The 19708-nt window shown below is 45.2% G+C and overlaps 2 protein-coding genes and 1 long non-coding RNA gene across 3 annotated transcripts; all 3 read right to left on the reverse strand.

The window, feature by feature from the left end:
• Positions 1 to 2773: 2773 nt before the first annotated feature.
• LOC124708178 lies at positions 2774 to 4332 on the reverse strand. Its single transcript, XM_047239867.1, has 3 exons — positions 4167 to 4332; positions 3628 to 3842; positions 2774 to 2911 (listed from the first exon to the last, which is right to left on the reverse strand). Exons 1-3 carry the CDS (start codon positions 4282 to 4284, stop codon positions 2876 to 2878), a joined length of 369 nt encoding a protein of 122 aa, XP_047095823.1. The 5' UTR covers positions 4285 to 4332; the 3' UTR covers positions 2774 to 2875.
• An 87-nt stretch (positions 4333 to 4419) lies between these two features.
• Positions 4420 to 5051, reverse strand: LOC124708181. Its single transcript, XR_007005055.1, has 3 exons — positions 4984 to 5051; positions 4709 to 4855; positions 4420 to 4540 (listed from the first exon to the last, which is right to left on the reverse strand). It is a non-coding gene; the product is annotated as an uncharacterized LOC124708181 (long non-coding RNA).
• A 9166-nt stretch (positions 5052 to 14217) lies between these two features.
• Positions 14218 to 16882, reverse strand: LOC124647025 (kinetochore protein SPC25 homolog). The gene is made up of 6 exons (XM_047187031.1): positions 16501 to 16882; positions 16239 to 16385; positions 15957 to 16073; positions 15704 to 15877; positions 15164 to 15377; positions 14218 to 14493 (listed from the first exon to the last, which is right to left on the reverse strand). The coding sequence occupies exons 1-6, from the start codon at positions 16880 to 16882 to the stop codon at positions 14433 to 14435; spliced, it is 1095 nt and encodes a 364-aa protein (XP_047042987.1). The 3' UTR covers positions 14218 to 14432.
• Positions 16883 to 19708: the final 2826 nt, after the last annotated feature.

A 19708-nucleotide genomic window follows, 5' to 3' on the forward strand; every position in this document is an offset into this window, starting at 1 on the left:
GACGAAAATTGTAGCAGAACTTACTTCTTGATAGTGTTATCGCTGGTAGGACTTAAAATTTGACATTAACATGAAAGTTGCACTGACATGTTACTCAGACAAGTGTCAAGGTCCCATACGTCCGAACTTTGACATGGAAGTTTTCCCTCGCTAATGTGCATTTCTCTTTAGAAATTACAGCAAGAGAGATTTCTGCCGCTCTATAGATCAAATTAAAGTACATGTTACATAATTTGCGGGGGATCCCTGTGCAATAAAATGAACCAGATAGGCCACAAGACCTTAATCGTTGGTTACGCAAGAGTGTACAGTAGTACTTGGAGCAGAAACTTACATCTTTATTTTTCACACATATTGTTCCGGTACAACGAATGTGGTAACTTCAATCTACACATAGGTGGAAAACACTATTTCCCTTTTAATAATTGTTTTTAAAGCATCAAACTTGGATGGAAGCAAACTTTATCTGCACAAGGGTGACTATTAATCAAGTTTATTCACATAAGCGTGTGGGACTGTGGGTATAGAATATGTCTTCCTATTAATATGTAGATACTCATGATCTCTTTTTTTTCTCTTGGTGCACTGGTGTATACTCATAATCTTGAAAAGGCATACAAATATCATATAGATATGTCAAGTGTAATGTATCCAGTTACAACACAAGTGATTTTTTCACGGGGTAATCCCGCAGATCTTGAAGTTGTCCTTACATATGCTGAAGATATTCCGAACTTGTGGTAAGAAGATGTAAAATCTTCGGGTGTGTGCTCTATAGCTAGCTGCGCTATTGCTCTAGCTCTTTATATATTTCCGTAAGACTGTTTGGCTTTTTTAAAGAGGATAGTGAGAAAAGTTACCTTTCTTCTAATGTTTTTTTTAAGATGTGTGTTCTTTAATTTCATACTAGGATTTAACTTTCAAGAGAATGCAAACTTTTAGACTGCGGATAAGTTGTCTTTGTGAGTGTATATGCATTCAAGGGTCAAGATGGTCAGTAGTATTACTCTGAAGCAACAAGGGAGATTGAAAATTGATGGTCAAGTTAACCTTTGGGCATTTTTCGTCATTTTTTCAACTTAGTAATATCTTCTTCTTTGTTTAGTTCTGCTATTTTTGGCTACATTGAAACTTGATCTTCTATTCCATTAGCTTATTGACCTTCTGAAAGAAGGATTGTAAGATGATGGAATGAGCACTGGAGTGTACATCTACCACAGATTGAAATCAAATTGGTTGGTGCTTGGTTGTGGAAGTAACATTTTCAGTGCTCATTTTATCGTATATTTTTAATGGCTTTCTTATATTACCACGATAATAAAATAACTGTTCAATATAAGTTATATCAGTACAGATTCTTAGTTGCTTCAGTAGGATATCTCCCTCTGTTGTTATTCTGATAAGATGTGATATGTGTAACAAACTATTGAAATAATTATAGTTTCAATGCCATGTTCTAAGAATGTGGGTACATATGGATGCTCTCCAACGAATAGGTTTGTTGATTTGAGGATGAGCAAATTTTTTTAATGTTATACGTGCATTGCACGTGCACTTTTACTAGTGTGTTAAAAGAGCACTAGAAAGACGAGAAACAAGTATCCACAAATGTGGCATCGCATATTCCTTATGTCTAATATTTTGTGTATATCTAACATAAAAAAGAGTGGTTGTTATTTTTATTTTTGAGACATTATAGTTTATTCCCGTGACTGTAACTATACATTGTTATGCATCAGCCAACGAACCTTTGTATTAATTTGCACCCATATATAGTATGATTATTTCATAATTATAAATATGTAATGTTTTCCTTTATCTCACATTCTCTATGATAGGAGCATCAGTAATGTTTTTTTTCCAGCTCTGATGCTTATGATCTGCCATCAAGCATTGATGTCATGTGCTCTTTGGCCGGTACCCATTTCATAAATTATTGAAGTCTTACTTGTAGGACAAAAATGGTTCTCTTGATAATGTGCACAGAAACTCAATTCCATCTATATAGTCTTTGTTAACTCATCTTAGCAAAACACGTTGTGAGCATGTGATATGTGTTTGGCAGGTCATTCATGAATTGCCAATCAATCATGTCTTTTCTACTTATCATTTGACGATTCTACTTGCATGTTAACTTCCCAATTCTTAACAAAGTGAAGAGAACTAATATGTTTGGTTGGCATGAACTTACATTTACACCTTCATAGACTCAGTACACAAATTATTTTTTTCGATAAAGAGAATATATTAATATCATGAAAATATCATACCTCTGCAACAAAGCAGTGTCCTAAGGACAATACAGATACACATAGCTAAAAAAATACAGAAAAGAAAAGTCCACCTTGTAGCAACAGACCAAACACCACAACTAGAAATCCATCTTCTCACCTCAAAAAAGGGAATAGTGCATAAACGCAGTACACGAATCATTGGCACAATAGTAGTGGTAAGCTTGACTGGTGTGTTGATCAAATTAGTTTCATCATAAAATATATGTAATATCAAATGTATTAGCAGCATTTTCCACAAGCTTGATCAAATTTAAATAGGTTTGACTTAGATGAAGCTAAAACTTCTACTAATCTGCACATAGGGACTAGTACTCAACAGCTCAGAGTTTTACGATCACAACGCAACACCAAACTTCGTACACAACCTTCGTACATGCCCAGAGTTTTACGATCACAACGCAACAACAAACTTAACAAATGTTTGTTTGAAACAATCGACTATGACAACAAAAGAAATCTGCATATTTCTCCGAGCCAGTCATTTGCGTTAGTTAAAGGGGACTGGACAATATATGATCATGTTTACACATGGCAGCAAAAGCAGGAGACGCAGTCATCAGTCAGGGCTTAGTGTTCCAGGGTCAGGGTCTGCTTCCTCTGAGGACTCGCATGTTTCCCTGAGCAAAGGCGATGCAAAAAAGAGTTATTTCTCTTAAGCTATTCATCTTTGACGACTCGCCTGTTTCCCTACGTGAATATGTCGTGTGGGCTTTGCATAACACGGCTCAAAATAGAGTGCATGCTCGTTGGCTGAACTGAACAGAAATGCAGCGTGGGGTGTTGAAGAGTACGATCTGTCAATGCAATTCCCATTTCTCGCTGGCTTTTCTACTATAAAGAAAGTAAATGTTGCACATTCACTGAAAATAACATTGGTTGGCTAGTCTACAGTATAATTGAAAATAACACATTGGTTGGCTAGTCTACAGTATAATTGAAAATGACAATGGTTGGCTAGTCTACAGTATAATATAAAATATAACACAACATACAGTTACTGGCTTACTGCCATAGATTGCCATTTTTGCTGTGACGGGATACTAACCCAGTGGTAACTGAAAATCATCGCCTAGCCTCAAATGTAGAAATGAAGCTGGCATGAGGGCACTGGGGTTAGCGACCCCAATGAAAGTTGGAAAACCAGCACTATCTAATCTAGCTTCGTCAATTTTTCCTAGCTCCATCAATTCACAATGGTCATACCAAGTTTTGGGGTGCTTTGACATTTAGCGAGAAATCATTTACTAAATCAATTTACAGGGAGGAAGTAGTCTTCTCGTGATTCATCTACACAGAAACTTGAAACATATCTAAAAGAGATGAGACAAGTTACCTGAAAACGTGGGGAGCGATGCACAGAGCCAGGAGATGCTGCCGGCAAGGCAGAAGCTCTTCTCTTAGCAGGAAGAGTCTTCTTCTTGTTCTTACTTTGGGAGTGGCTTTTACCAGCATCATTTCTGCTACTAGAATCAACCGGCATCATCGGCGGAGATGAGATTGGTAGAGGGGAAGCATCTGGACAAACGGTTGTGCTTACAGGAAGAGTCCCTGTGGAATCAAAGTAATCGAAATCACATATTTAAAGATGAAAGCTTATGTGCACGGTTCATGAGAGCATACAAAACCCAATCTTGTACGTGAAAATAATGCACTGGATCATTCAAAACATCTACATCTGATTTCAGCAATCCTCAAACACCAAAATCAAAGAGTCACGAATGTACACATGGTTACTGGGAGGAAACAGGCATGTTTAAGCTTATAGCACACAACAGTAAAGGGTGGGCATGCATGCAGATTTTTTGTTGCACTGATGTGAGAATTTTATGAACTTATGCTCGTTTGCTCAACAAAAAACTAAATATTGGGTACCGTTGATCGAAGCAGCCTGGATCCTTTCTCGGGTGATTCTTACGAACTTGGGTAGATCGTTAGCGAGGTTCAAATCCTTGAGCAGTTCCTCGGAGTCTTTGTCAAAGTTCAAGACCATCGAGAACTCCTTCTCGGGAGCTTGCAAGTCCACTTTGTCGAAGATGAATCTCACACCTTGAGTGAAACAGCATAATTGTCAGGAGGAAACATGGCGTTAACGTGATTTTCCTTCAGCAGAGCACTAAGTTATCGGTTACCTTCTACTTCCTCAACGACTTGGAAGCCGGCAAACTGTTGGTACCATGAAACAGCTTTGTCTATATCTTCCCTCCACTGTCCATCTTCACTGATCTTCGTTTCGAGAGCCTCGACAGCTGCCACGGCACGTGAACTTCGTCAATGTATGGTCTATGTAGGCACAGTTCAATCAAGGGGGAATTAGTGGGACAACAGATATAAAGCTACACTGTTTCAACAGTATATATGTACCACGGCAGCGCTAACTCCCCCTCAAATGGCAAACTAACAATATCGAAGTTTACCTTGGAGCGCACGCGATACGACCGTGGCATGCTGGACTCCCCTGTTCCTCTGGTCGGCGACCATGTTCCTGAGCTGCTCGCTTGAGGCCGTCGAGGCCGAGATTGACTCCCTAATGCGCTCGCATTTCCTCTCCTTGGCGATTTTAACTGCAAAAGTTGATTTCTCCATGACCAATCATCCAGGAACTCACAGGTAAACGCAGAAAGGACATCGTGCAGTGCAGCATCAGGTGAAACTGTGACAGGAATGTGCAGAGTTCAGGGTCTGCACTTACGCGACAGGGTTTGCGCTAGGTCAGCCTCCAGGTCGCGGAGCTGCGTCTGGAGCCCGGCGAGGTCCCCTGCGATGCGACACGGAGAAGAAACCTCGCCGATATCAGAGGTGGAATAGCCGCAAATTGGAAGGATTTCATTCGGGGAGCGGAAATCGCCCACATTCGGCAGCGCCGGTTGAGGGAGGTAGGAGGGGGGTGTGCCTTTGCGCGAGAAAGTTTGGCAGGCGCCGGAGCGGGCGGAGTGTAGGCCGGCGCGGAAGGCCGCCCAGGCGGAGGGGTCCCGGCCGGCGGTGATCTGCCGCTCGCAAGCCGCCCGCTGCGCCGCCAAGTACGCCTGCATCTCCGACTCCGGACCCGCTGCTGCCATCTCCTCGAGCGGGCGCACGAGTCGCAGCTGGCGAGGGGCCGCCGGCGATGAGATCGACCAGCGGCGGCGGAATGGGAACTCGTGTTTGCCCCTCTACTCGCTTCTTCTGCTTCTGTGTTATTTACGTTTCTGCCCCTCCCTGGGTTTAAGCTGCTGGCTTTCACATTCTCATCCAGGGCCCACTACTCAGTGACATGGGCTAGTCAAACCTGGGAAAGATTTTTCTAGGGCACAAGTGACCCATTAAAATGTGATTGCAAAAGGAAAAATAATATCTAACTTTAGAAACATCTCTAATGTTAAGTATGCACAATTGAAATATAACAATAACGGGAACATAAAGAAATACATATATAAAGGAGTGATTGCAACTACAAAGATTTTCCACCGACCTCAGGCAGCAGCCGCCCGCTATGGTGATGTCTCCCCCCCTACGGCCATCGCGTATTCGCGTGCTCTCCCGCAGAGGAGCGGGAGCACTCAGTGGAAGCAGGAAGGTGTGCGGGGATCACACGGTGGTCATGGCAGAGAAATGTTAGCCTGTGGAGCTCCCGTTTCTCCTTGCCCTAATCCTCCCGATCTAGGAATTTGGTAGTAGGAGCCATCCGTTCACGCATAGAAGGTAGGAGAGGAATGGAAGAGAAAAGGAAGATGCAGGAAAAGAGGACGATCAGTTTTCTACGGTTGTTATTTTAGGAGAAAAGGAGGGGACGGATGTTGGCGCAGATCCTTCGGATCGATCTCCACACTTTTAGGAGGGATGAGGGTTACTGAGTGCGATATCATTATGGGGGTATTCTTGTCTTTAAATAAAAGTGTGACACCAGTCATTCGCAAGTTTCAACTTAATAGTAAAGATTAGCGCATCTCTTATAGACTCGGCCAGACTTAAGTAAGTTTTATTTAGGATAAGGCTAGAACTTTATTTAATTTGGAAAGGAAAACACTCAACAATGCATACATAACATTTCACACACAAAAATTACATCCACCTTCGAGTACATGCCTAAGATGTTTCAGTCACACGGAACCAAGAAACGTACACCAATTTTCGGTCGGAATGATGGGCCCAACCAACAAAATCTGCAGATTTCTGCGAGCCCAAGTCACCAGTCTTCATTAAATGGTAGAAAACAATAGAATCGTCATATCGGAGTACATTGAATGCAGTCTACTGAAACGAGGAGGGGAGCGGTCGGGTGGATTGAGTCTGGCGGGCTCTAAATTTGATCTACCATGGGCTCGCAAGCCTGCAACCCATGGTTGTACTACTCCTACAAGTATAGAGGTATAGCTCGATCTGCGTGGTTGGGTCCAGAGAATGGATCCATGTGGGTTGATAAGCGAACGAGTTGTTGAAGAACACCTCCAGGAAAAAATCAACAAGAAAACCGATATGCAGACAAGCAAGTACGGTAACTAATGGGACAACAAGACCTGTAGTTGGCTAGGTTGATTGAGTGTATATATAAGGGCTTGTTGAGCGTAATAGAAAGGTACCAGAAAAGAGCTCTAGTTCTATTTCCATGGGCGACGAGATCTTTTTGTTTTCCTCTAATATTTCAGGTAGGCCGAAGCTAGGGCCTAGGGGTAGGCAAACCTGATATCATATCACATTCACTTTGTTGACGTCCTAAGGAAAGGGTATATATAGGGCTTATATACACCTCTAGTCTATGTTAACTCATCTTTTGAAAACACGTTGCGAGCATGGGATATGTGTTTAGCATGTCATTTGAATTGCTTATCATGCCCTTTTTAATCATGTGGTCATTCTACATGCATGTCTATTTGCAAGGCAAAGACTTCTCGATTCTCATGTACGCTATATATGCTTGGTTGGATGATCTTTATACAGGTTTGAACCTTATATTCTTGATATAATTTGTTGAAAGAAGATTGCAATATTTTTTCAAAGCTCAATTTTACTTCCTTTGTTGTTGAGAGTTGAATGGAAATTTGGATCTTACGTCTACCATAAATCAAAAATAACTTGGCTGGCAATTTGTTTTGCTTGCTGGGGAGTTTTACCGATGATTATGTGTGCTTAACTTTTTTATGTTGGCAGGAGTATCAGGAGGTGTTTTCATGCCAAGGGAGGTATTATGTGTTAAAAGAGCACTAGAAAGACAAGAAACAAGTATCGGCGAGTCCCCCACCAACGGCGGGCCTGGTGAAGCTTGGTGGCGAAACCTCCTCATCGCCTGACTCGATTGATGATGCTGATGATCCCGAGAAATCGAAATCGGTCGCTAACGGTCCCCAAAAAAACGGTGCCGCGAGACGATGCGATCCTTCTTTCTCGACGAGGAAGCGGAAACCCCCGAACGTCATCTCCGTCGACTCCTCCAGATCGACATATGCATGCAAACGGGCGGGAGGGTGAGGAACAAAATCGTCGAGATCAGGTTGGATCCGTTTACCTCCGTCCATCGCATTGCTTGCCATTGATGATGTTGACGATGCCATCGAGATCACCTCCTTGCAGCCTCCAATTCCCATAGACGGTGCCAATTGACAAGGTATCAACTTGTCAATGCCTATAGATTGTAGACTTAGAGTTTTGTAGAAAGTAGAGGGCAAATAGATCTCGAAGGTTCAACCAAAAATATGCTCGACTAAGAAACTATGGTGTATATTGATAATAGATTCGATCATTTCTCCTCCCCTCGGCTCCCCTTTATATAGGAGGAAGAGCCGAGGGATTTCGTGTCGTACAAGTTACAAGCTCTGGGAAGCCATCCGAGTCTTTCCCGTATGATTACATGATTCGTGATTCCTAATATAACTCTATATTCCTTATCGAGGTTCGCCGGGCTTGGGCCTTGAAAGCTTCGAGTCGTGGACCTCCAGATAACCTCGGGTACCTATGTCAGTAGGGGTTTCCCCAACGGTTTCACGATAAAAAAAATTATATTATGAAAAATAGTTCAATGGGGGTAAGTGTCATCGAAAACGCCAAAGTCGAGGGAAAAATGTGAGTTCCACTCCTATATTTGTCAGTGAACACATTTTAGGATGATATTACAGATATTAGCACGTCTTAGTTAATCACTACCCAATTTGTTTGGGAAAAAAAGTTTCGATGTTGTTCTTGTTGTTGATGTTGATGTTTTTCTCCTTCTTAACCATTATATATAAATCCAAGAACTATCCAGATCTCTAATAATTTTGACAAGTCATCCAGAAATTACAAAGAATGGATAGAAAATCACTAATGTATGTATCATGTCGAGGATTGGGTACGGCCAAGGGAGGGTAGGAGATGGCATCATGTTAAGAATTTGAGCGTGTTTTTTACATTGCATTCTGCGACAGGGTGCTCTACGGTCTCCATGATGATGGCACCCATACCGATGACAGTGAGGGACTAGTTAGGTATGAGGTTTGTGTTGACGATGACGGTACGTTGGTGGTCACAGCTGCTCGCCCACATGTACTTCTGAAGGCACAATGGTTTTGGATATAGAGTGGACAAACCACGCGCGTATGTTAGTTAGTACATCTTTGAGCTGCACGGCAAGCCGGCGATGGCGGTGCTGGCCAGTGGTTACCCGACCACAAGCCCTCCTTCAGGGTATTTGAGCTAGTCAGGCCTGACGCCTATCGTATCTACAGGTGGGCGGAGGTGACGATCTTGGGCGACTACGCCTTGTTCGTGGGGACGCTGCACCGTCCAAGATGGTCTATATACCGACAGGGCGGCGCGGCAGGGCGGAGGCAAATCGTGTTTACTACTACAACCATGGCTTCTTGTTTAGCGACGATCCCCTCGACGGCGATGTGGTATGCATGGACGCCGCTGGTGGCCGTCCGTTGTACAACGGGGATGACAACATCAACGGCGATGCCCTAAGAGTAGGATCGTGTCGGTGGGGTACTATGTGCTTGATCCTAGAACTACCACGTGGCTTCTTCATAAGACACCCCTATCTTATAAAAAAATAAAACAGGAATCGATATAGTACAAACGGGACTTGGCGTGACACTTCCAGTAATTCGTTCATGACAGGAATCGAACTCTAATCTTTATGATGCATCACTGCGACCCAACTACTGGGCTAAGCCTACGTCGTCAACACCCCTATCTTATGCATTGCAAAAAAAAAGCCATGTTGTACAGTATGTTACTTTTACATGCACGTTTACCTTTTGTAAGTACGAGATGAAGGTCCTAGGGACCACGACATAATGGTTTCAGCGGGATCGTGTTGGTTTTTTTAGGAAATGTACATGAAGAGAATATTGCAAGCTTTATAATCAGTCGACTGACGCCCAATTGATAATCAGTCTTTGAGGCAAATGAAGCATTTGTGTTCGTCGTCTCCGACGAATAGACACTTCCTAAAAAATATTGCAAGCTTTATAAATCTTGGCCAATTTTTTTTTTGGCATTTTTGGAAATGTCATTTAGTAGTTACCATGATACCAGCCCCGTAAGGAAAACCTCACCGATCGAGATTCCGGTCCGGCCAGCATGGAAATTGGGAACCCGATCGATCAGAGCACATATATATTACCATATAGCTTCTGTGCGTATCTGCTGCCGGACCGCCAGAAGTTTGTGTGCGCCGTTGCCCTAGCTAGCAGCCATGGAGGCGGCGCCGATGCAGCTCTCGCAGGCGACAAGCAGCAGGGAACGTCGTCTCGTCGCCCCGCTGTCCCCAGTCGCACGGTCAGTCCAGTGTGTGCCATGCGCGACCGTCGACCACGACGTCGAGCCGGCCGTGGCCGCAGAAGCCAACGGGACGCAAGTGGCAGCCGCCGGGCGCGGCATCGGCACCGCGGAGCCCACGGCGGCGGGGCCGTGGTCGGATCTGCCCGGCGACCTTCTCGGAGCAGTCTGCACCATGGTCCCCACTGTGCTCGACCGCGTCCGTCTCGCCGCCGTCTGCGGGCCGTGGCGCGCCGCACTGACGTCGCGGCGGTGGCGCCCGGCGCCGCCGGCTCTCCCGTGGCTCCTCTTCCTGCCACGGCGGGATGACCGGGTGGGGAAGGAGCGTCTTTTGTACAGCCCCGAGGATGGCGGGCCCGTCATGCGCGTTTCGCTCCCGAGCCTGCAGGGCAGCCGGCTCCTTGGCTCCCACGACGGCGGCTGGGTCGCCGCGTTCCACGAGCGTCGCCGCCGTATCGAGATCGTGAACCTCTTCTCCGGCGTCGTGGTGCCGCTATCTGGAATGCAGGAGATGCTTCTGGAAGTTATCCAAGGTACCAACCATTGGTCCCCTATCCATGTCCGGAAACTCGTCTTCTCCGAGGCGCCCACCTCAAGCGGATGCATCCTCGCCGCCATCACCCAAGAGTGGAATGTCGTGCTGTGCAGGATTGGGTGCGCCAAGGAAGGGTGGAAGATGGCATCATGTCGAGAATTTGAGAGCGTTTTGGACATTGCCTTCTGCGACGGCGTGCTCTACGGTCTCAAGAAGGATGAACTAGTCAGGTATGAAATTAGTGTCGATGATGCCGATGGTCCGCCGGTCGTCACAGCTGCTCGCCGGATGTACGTCCGAAGGCACGACGGTTTCCGCTCTAAAGTGGATGACCCACAGGCGTACATTAGCTACATCTTTGAGCTGAACAGCAAGCCGGCGATGGCGGTGCGGGCCCGGTGGTCACCCGACCATGAGCCGTCATTCAGGGTGTTTGAGCTAGTCGGCCCAGACGACTATCATGTCTACGAGTGGGCGGAGGTGACGAGCTTGGGCGACTATGCCTTGTTCGTGGGGACGACTGCACCCTGCAGGATGGTCCATATACCGACAGGGCGGCGTGGCGAGGTGGAGGCAAATCGTGTTTACTACTACAACCATGAATTCTTGTTCAGTGATGATCCCCTCGACGGTGATGCGGTATGCATGGACGCCTCTGGTGGCCGTGGATGATAGCGTAGACGGTGATGCCGCTAAGAGGAGGATCGTGTCGGTGGGATACTATGTGGTTGATCCTAGAACTACCACGTGGCTTCTTCCTCCAGATCTTTAGATATGCCTAATTAAGAGTAGTATGAGGTGACACGTACAATTGCATTTGATAAAAATTAAGCAGTTCAAACCATGAAGATCTACTTGACAGTTTACGGCTTAGGTCTTAGAGCATGTATTATATCTCTATCCATAAGACAACCCTATCTATGCATTGCATGTTATCATAGAAGACAAAAACCATGTTGTAGAATATGTTATCTCTTAGTCTTGTCTAAAAGAACTAATATTTTCATTGTACTCAAACTATAACTAATCTAAAAATGTGTGACTAAGATGAGATATCTTGTACGATTGGAAAATAATGCATCATAGAAATGGGTTATCTACGGGTAAGTGAACGCCAACCTCTCTTTCTTTTCTTCTCTTTCCCTCCAACTCAATGTTAGATAACCCTAGATGTCTAGATCAATTTGTACCATCGGTTACCTAGGGTTTAGGAAACCGGCATAAACTTCGTAACACAAGTTGTAATACATTTATAAATACTGATCAATGCAACCATCGAGACATGCAACAATTGCAGCTCAACATCTCTCTCTCATGCATAGTATCATAATGACCTCCGTTGCTTCGCCTTCTCCTCTTCCGAAACCTAGCTGCGCCTCTCCCAAAACCCTAGCATCCAAACACCATCACTCATGATGAGATCATCGAGAAGGAGAAAGAATTCCCCAAGCGAGTGGAAGCTCTTCATGCCCACCAAACTAAGTTCATGTGGTCATTCTACTTGCATGTCTAATTGTAAGGCAGAGACTTCCGGATTCTCATGTACCATATATGTATATATGCTTGGTTGGATGTTCTTTATACAGGTTTGAACCTTATATTCTTGAATTAATTAGTTGAATGAAGATTGCAATATTTTTCAAAGCTCAATTTACTTCCTTTGTTGTTGAGAGTTAAAGGGAAATTTGGATCTTATGTCTGCCATAAATCAAAAATAAATTTGCTGGCAATTTGTTTTGCTTGCTGGGGAGTTTTAACGATGATCATGTGTGCTTAACTTTTTTTTATGTTGGCAGGAGTATCAGGAGGTGTTTTCATGCCAAGGGAGGTATTATGTGTTAAAAGAGCACTAGAAAGAGAAGAAACAAGTATCCACAAATGTGGCATCGCATATTCCTTATGTCTAAAATTTTGTGTATATCTAACATAAAAAAGAGTGATTGTCATTTTAATATTCAAGACATTAACGTTTATTCCCGTGACTGTAACTATACATTGTTATGCATCAGCCAACGAACCTTTGTATTTTGCACCAGGGGCGTACGCAGAAGGGTGGTCGGGTGGGCCGTGGCCCACCCTGAATTTTTAGAAAACGTTTTATATTTAGTTATTTGAGCAGATTTTTATCACACATGAGCCGAAAAAATAGGAAGTAGTGATGTGTGCCCACCCTGGGGTATTTTTGTGCGTCCGCCTGTTTTGCACCCATACATAGTATGATTATTTCATAATTATAAATATGTAATGTTTTCCTTTATCTCACATTCTATATGATAGGAGCATCAGTAATGTTTTTTTTCCAGCTCTGATGCTTATGATCTGCCATCAAGCATTGATGTCATGTGCTCTTTGGCCGGTATCCATTTCATAAATTATTGAAGTCTTATTTGTAGGACAAAAACCCAAATCACACCCTTTATGTGCATACACATGAAACAAACAAGAAAAAGTGAAAACAGCGCAACACCGCTGGCGCCGAGGTTCTTCCAGTTTGGTACTATATAGAAATTGGATGTTTTATACTAAAACAAGGAGAGGAATTGTCAGGCTATAAATCTGATCTACCTAAATACCTTGGACTCGTGAGCTAGCGGTCCACCCATGACCCATGTACTGCTCAAAGTCTACAGGTATAGTTTGATCTGCACCGTTGGATTCAAAGAATGGTCGCTTTGTGTTGATCAACAAATTTTTCAACGAACCACACCTCCATGCCAAAATCAGCATGAAATCTGGTCAAGCAGCCAGGCAAGCAGGTAACGTATGGGACAACCAGAACTGCAGTTGGCTGGACTTGTTGAGTGTATATGTAAGGGCCTGTCTAGCATAATGGAGGGATACCAAAAAAGAGCTCTAATTCCATTTCCATGGGCGATGATATTTTTTTGTTTTCCTCTAATATTTTAGGTAGGCCGAAGCTAGAGGTAGGTAAGTTATCATCATTCACTTTGTTGACATCCTAAGTGAGGGGTATATATAGGGCTTCTACACATCTACTATATAGTCTTTGTTAACTCATCTTAGCAAAACACGCTGTGAACATGGGATATGTGTTTGGCAGGTCATTCATGAATTGCCAATCAATCATGTCTTTTCTACTTATCATTTGACCATTCTACTTGCATGTTAATTTCCCAATTCTTAACAAAGTGAAGAGAACTAGTAGTACTATGTTTGGTTGGCGTGAACTTACATTTACACCCTCGTAGACTCTCAGTACACAAATTATTTTTTTGATAAAGAGAATATATTAATATCATGAAAATATCATATACAACCACCTCTGCAACAACGCAGCGTCCTAAGGACAATACAGATACACATAGCTAAAAAGAATACAGAAAAGAAAAGTCCACCTTGTAGCAACGGACCAAACACCACAACTAAAAATTCATCTTCTCCACAAGTGACACCTCGGGAATAGTGCACAAGCGCAGTACACGAATCATTGGCACAATAGCAGTGGTAAGCTTGACTGGTGTGTTGATAAAATTAGTTTCATCATAAAATATATGTAATATCAAATGTATTAGCAGCATTTTCCACAAGCTTGATCAAATTTAAATAGGTTTGACTTAGATGAAGCTAAAACTTCTACTAATCTGCACATAGGGACTAGTACTCAACAGCTCAGCAATACATACATTGCATATCACAAACCACATACAGAAGTACATCAACATTCATGCATGCCCAAAGTTTTACGATCACAACGCAACAACAAACTTAACAAATGTTTGTTCGAAACAATCGACTATGACAACAAAAGAAATCTGCATATTTCTCCAAGCCAGTCATTTGCGTTAGTTAAAGGGGACTGGACAATATATGATCGTGTTTACACAGGGCAGCAAGAGCAGGAGACGCAGTCATCAGTCAGGGCTTAGTGTTCCAGGGTCAGGATCTGCTTCCTCTGAGGACTCACATGTTTCCCTGAGCAAAGGCGATGCAAAAAAAAAAAGTTATTTCTCTTAAACTATTCATCCTTGAGGACTCGCCTGTTTTCCTCCGTGAATATGTCGTGTGGGCTTTGCATAACACGGCTCAAAATAGAGTGCCTGCTCGTTGGCTGAACTGAACGGAAATGCAGCGTGGGGTGTTGAAGAGTACGATCTGTGAATGCAATTCCCATTTCTCGCTGGATTTTCTACTATAAAAAAAGTAAATGTTGCACATTCACTGAAAATAACATTGGTTGGCTAGTCTACAGTATAATTGAAAATAACAATGGTTGGCTAGTCTACAGTATAATTTAAAATATAACGCAACATACAGTTACTGCCATAGATTGCCATTTTTGCTGCGACAGGATACTAACCCAGTGGTAACTGAAAATCATCGCCTAGCCTCAAATGTACAAATGAAGATGGCATGAGGGCACTGGGGTTAGCTGACCCCAATGAAAGTTGGAAAACCAGCACTATCTAATCTAGCTTCGTCCATTTTACCTAGCTCCGTCAATTCACAATGGTCATACCAAGTTTTGGGGTGCTTTGACATTTAGCGAGAAATCATTACTAAATCAGTTTACAGGGAAGTACTCTGCTAGTGATTCATCTACACAGAAACTTGAAACATATCTAGAAGAGATCAAACAAATTACCGGAAAGCGTGGGAGCGACGCACAGAGCCAGGAGATGCTGCCGACAAGGCAGAAGCTCTTCTCTTAGCAGGAAGAGCCTTCTTCTTGTTCTTACTTTGGGAGTGGCTTTGATCAGCATCATTTCTGCTACTAGAATCAACTGACATCATTGGCGGAGATGAGATTGGTAGAGGGGAAGCATCTGGACAAACAGTTGTGCTTACAGGAAGAGTCCCTGTGGAAATCAAAGTAATCAAAATCAAAGATTTTAAAGATGAAAGCTTATGTGCACGGTTCATGAGAGCATACAAAACCCAATCTTGTACGTGAAAATAACGCACTGGGTCATTCCGAACATCTACATCTGATTTCAGCAATCCTCAAACACCAAAATCAAAGAGTCACGAATGTACACATGGTTACTGGGAGGAAACAGACATGTTTAAGCTTACCAACACAGAACAGTAAAGGGTGGACATGCAGATTGTTTGTTGCACTGATTTGAGATGTTTATGAACTTATGCTCATTTGCTCAGCAAAAATAAACTAAATATTGGGTACCGTTCATCGAAGCAGCCTGGATCCTTTCTCGGGTGATTCTTACGAATTTGGGTAGATCGTTAGCGAGGTTCAAATCCTTGAGCAGTTCCTCGGAGTCTTTGTCAAAGTTTAAGACCATCGAGAACTCCTTCTCGGGAGCTTGCGAGTCAACTTTGTCAAAGATGAATCTCACACCTTCAAGGAAACAGCGCGATTGTCAGGAGGAAACATGGTGATTTACCTTCAGCACAGCAGCACCAAGTTATCGGTTTACCTTGTACTTCCTCGACGACCTGGAAGCCGGCAAACTGCTGGTACCATGAAACAGCTTTGTCTATATCTTCCCTCCACTGTCCGTCTTCACTGTTCTTCGTTTCGAGAGCCTCGACAGCTGCCAGTGCGTGAACTTCGTCAATGTACGGTCTATTGTAGGCACAGTTCAATCAAGGGGGAATTAGTGGGACGACAGATATAAAGCTACACTGTTTCAACAGTATATATGTACCACGGCAAGCATTAACTCCCCAAATGGCAAACCAACAATATCAAAGTTTACCCTGGAGCGCACGCGATACGACCGCGGCATGCTGGACTCCTCTGTTCCTCTGGTCGGCGACCGTGTTCCTGAGCTGCTCGCCTGCGGCAGCCGAGGCCGAGATCGACTCCCTAATGCGCTCGCGTTTCCTCTCCTTGGCGATTTTAACTGCAAAAGTTGATTTCGCCATGACCAATCATCCAGGAACTCACAGGTAAACGCAGAAAGGACGGCGCGCAGCATCAGGTGAAAGAAATGTGCAGAGCTCAGGGTATGCGCTTACGGGACAGGGTTTGCGCTAGGTCAGCCTCCAGGTCGCGGAGCTGCCTCTGGAGCCCGGCGAGGTCCCCTGCGATGCGACACGGAGAAGAAACCTCACCAATCAGATTCAGAGGGGAAAAGCCGCAAATTTGCAGAATTTCATTCGGCGAGCGGAAATCGCCCGCATTCGGCGGCGCCGGTTGGAAAGGGGACAGAGGGAGGGAGGATGGGGGCGTGCCTTTGCGGGAGAAAGTTTGGTGGACGCCGGAGCGGGCGGAGTGTAGGCCGGCGCGGAAGGCCGCCCAGGCGGAGGGGTCCCGGACGGCGGCGATCTGCCGCTCGCAAGCCGCCCGCTGCGCCGCCAAGTCCGCCTGCATCTCCGACTCCGGCCCGGCTGCTACCATCTCCTCGAGCGGGCGCACGAGGCGCAGCGCAGGGACCTTGAGCCGGCGAGGCGCCGCCGGCGCTGAGATCGACCAGCGGCGGCGGAATGGGAACTCGTGGTTGCCCCTCTACTCGCTTCTTCTGTTTCTGTGTTATTTACAGTTCTGCCCCTCCCTGGGTTTAAGCTGCTGGCTTTCACATTCTCATCCAGGGCCCACTACTCAGTGACATGCGTAGGCTAGTCAAACCTGGGCAAAGATTTTTCTAGGGCACAAGTGACCCATTAAAATGTGATTGCAAAAGGAAAAAAAGATACGGAGTATCTAATTTTAGGAACATCTCTAAGGCTGGTGCCAACGCGGGCGTTTGGCGGGGCGATACCGCCCGCGACCGGGCGAGAGGCAGGCGGGAGAGGGGCGAGACGGGAGTGGCAGGCGACGGCGGGGGCGCCCGGCGCTATCGCCCGCTCCCGCCCAGCTAACGCCCGCGTTGGAGGCGAGAGCGAGGCGAGAGGGCGGCGGGAGCGAGGCGGCAGCGTTGGCGGGGCGGGGCGAGAGCGGGGCGGGCGAGAGGGCGGGCGTTAGGCGAGCGGTAGGCGGGCTAGAGGCGGGCGAGAGCGGGCGAGAGAGGGGCGGTGGTGTGTAACGGCTGGGCCGACGTGGCGCGCTCTGATTCGTCCACGTCAGCTAGCCGTCGGGTAGCCGTTGTTGGTTCAAAAAACCCTAAAATTTCATCCCCACCCCCTATAAATACCCCCCATATGGTTTCACTCACTCCACACCCATTTCATCTCCATTCATCACTTTCCCTCTCTCAAATCTTCTCCCCCATGTCTGGTTGGACTCCACCAGATTGCACCACGTTCACGGATCTGATCCACGACGGGTCACCAATAGACCTCGATGGTGTCTCTCCCACACATCGTCGCACCAATGTCGGTTCTTCGCCGCTTCCCCGAGTTTTATACTCCTCCGGCACACCACCTCCGGGGCCATATGGCCCATACGCTCCACCTCCGGCGCCATATGGTTCATACCCTCCGCCTCCTTATCCATACCCCCAACCACCTCCAACTGCTCCACCTACAGGTAGCGGGAGTGGCACTTTACCTCCGTACCCACCACCGTCGTACGGTTCATACCCTCCACCTCCGTATCCATACGCGCCATATGGTCCGTACCCCTCACCACCTTCTGAAGCTCCCGCTCCAAGCTCCGAGTCCAATGCCGCGGAAACAATCGTACCACCGCGTGCAAAGAGGCTTGACTGGACTATTGCGGAAGAGGAAAAACTGGTACTTTACTTGCCCATCACATATTTATTTCGGGGTTGGTTCTTGCTTGGATTTTTCACTAACAATATCTATTTCGGGGTAGGTTAATGCTTGGCTTTTTAACTCCAAGGACTCTGTTGCCGGTAATTGCAAGACCGGCACTAGTTTTTGGGTCAGATAGCTACAACCTTCAACTCTACCTCGGATCATGCCCGTCATCGGACCTCGAAGCAGCTGAAAGATCATTGGAACGCCTACAACAAGGAGGTGTCCCTCTTCAATGGATACTACATCCAAGAAGAGGGGTTACTTCAGAGTGGAGCAGACGATGATATGGTCATGAAGGCGGCAATGGAGAGGTACGCGAATGACAAAAGACTGACTCACCCGTTCAGAAAGCACCACTGGTGGCAAGCTGTTCGCAATGAAGAGAAGTGGAAAGGACAACATGGTCCTGGTAGTGGAACCGAGTCCACTTCCAAGAGAAGCCGTCTAGGACTTTCTGGTGAGTACAGCTCTAGTGAGGCGACGACGGAGGAGGAGCGTCCAACGGGCCGCGATAGGGCCAAGGCCGCAGTATGTAAGGGTAGGAGGAAGGGGAAGGACTCCTCATCAAGCAGTGAGGTAGGAAGTAAATCCTTCGCCATGAGGAACATGATGAAGGGTTTAGTGAAGGCTAAGCTATTCAAGCAATGGAACAAAATGAAAGATCGATCAACCGATGACATGACCGAAGCAGAAAAGCGCAAACATGCGAAGGCCATCAAGATGTGCGAAAAAGAGCTTGGTCTCGAAGATGAAGAGGACGAGGAGCAGCAGGAAGAAGAGGAAGAGGAAGAGGAGTATAATTTTTATTTATTATGTAATTTTTAAAATTTATTATGCAATTTTATTAATTATTATGTAATCGGTAACATTTTTAGTTGAATAAAATAATTTTCTTGCATTATTTTGAATGTCTACAAAAAATCGAGTGAAATAACTTAATCTAAAAAAGAAATAGTGATGTGGAGGAGATAGAAGTGAGAGGTGACACTATAGCCTGTGCACTGCCACCGTGGGGTGAGAGTGGGGTGAGAGTGAGGAAAAAAGCTGACGTGGCGGGTGAGAGTAGGGTGGTGCATTGGCACCAGCCTAATGTTGTTAAGTATGCACAATTGAAATATAACAAAAATGGGAACATAAAGAAATGCATATATAAAGGAGTGATTGCAACTCCAAAGATTTTCCATGAAAATATTGTTTCTATTCGTGAACTTAACAAAAAAATGCCAAAAGATCTATATTTCTTTCAAAAATATAGATATTTTCAGGAAACTTTGAAAGAATACTCCGCTAGTGTTTGCATCGAGGCGACTAGACTGTAATGCTAATCGTTACACAATCCTAGGTTAACTTAACCTGTGTGTGACCCACATACATCATGGACCCACTAGACGAGCATCTCGGCCCACCAGAAAATATATCTCGTGCTAGATCTCGGGCTGATGCGCTCCTGAATGCCAACGAGAAATTTGCCAATGTTTGTCTGCCATGGCTTCGTTGGGGCTCTGTTGAGTCGAACTTGCGGTAG

This window comes from Lolium rigidum, chromosome 4 (genome assembly GCF_022539505.1).
Source record: "Lolium rigidum isolate FL_2022 chromosome 4, APGP_CSIRO_Lrig_0.1, whole genome shotgun sequence".
Lineage (NCBI taxonomy): Eukaryota > Viridiplantae > Streptophyta > Magnoliopsida > Poales > Poaceae > Lolium > Lolium rigidum.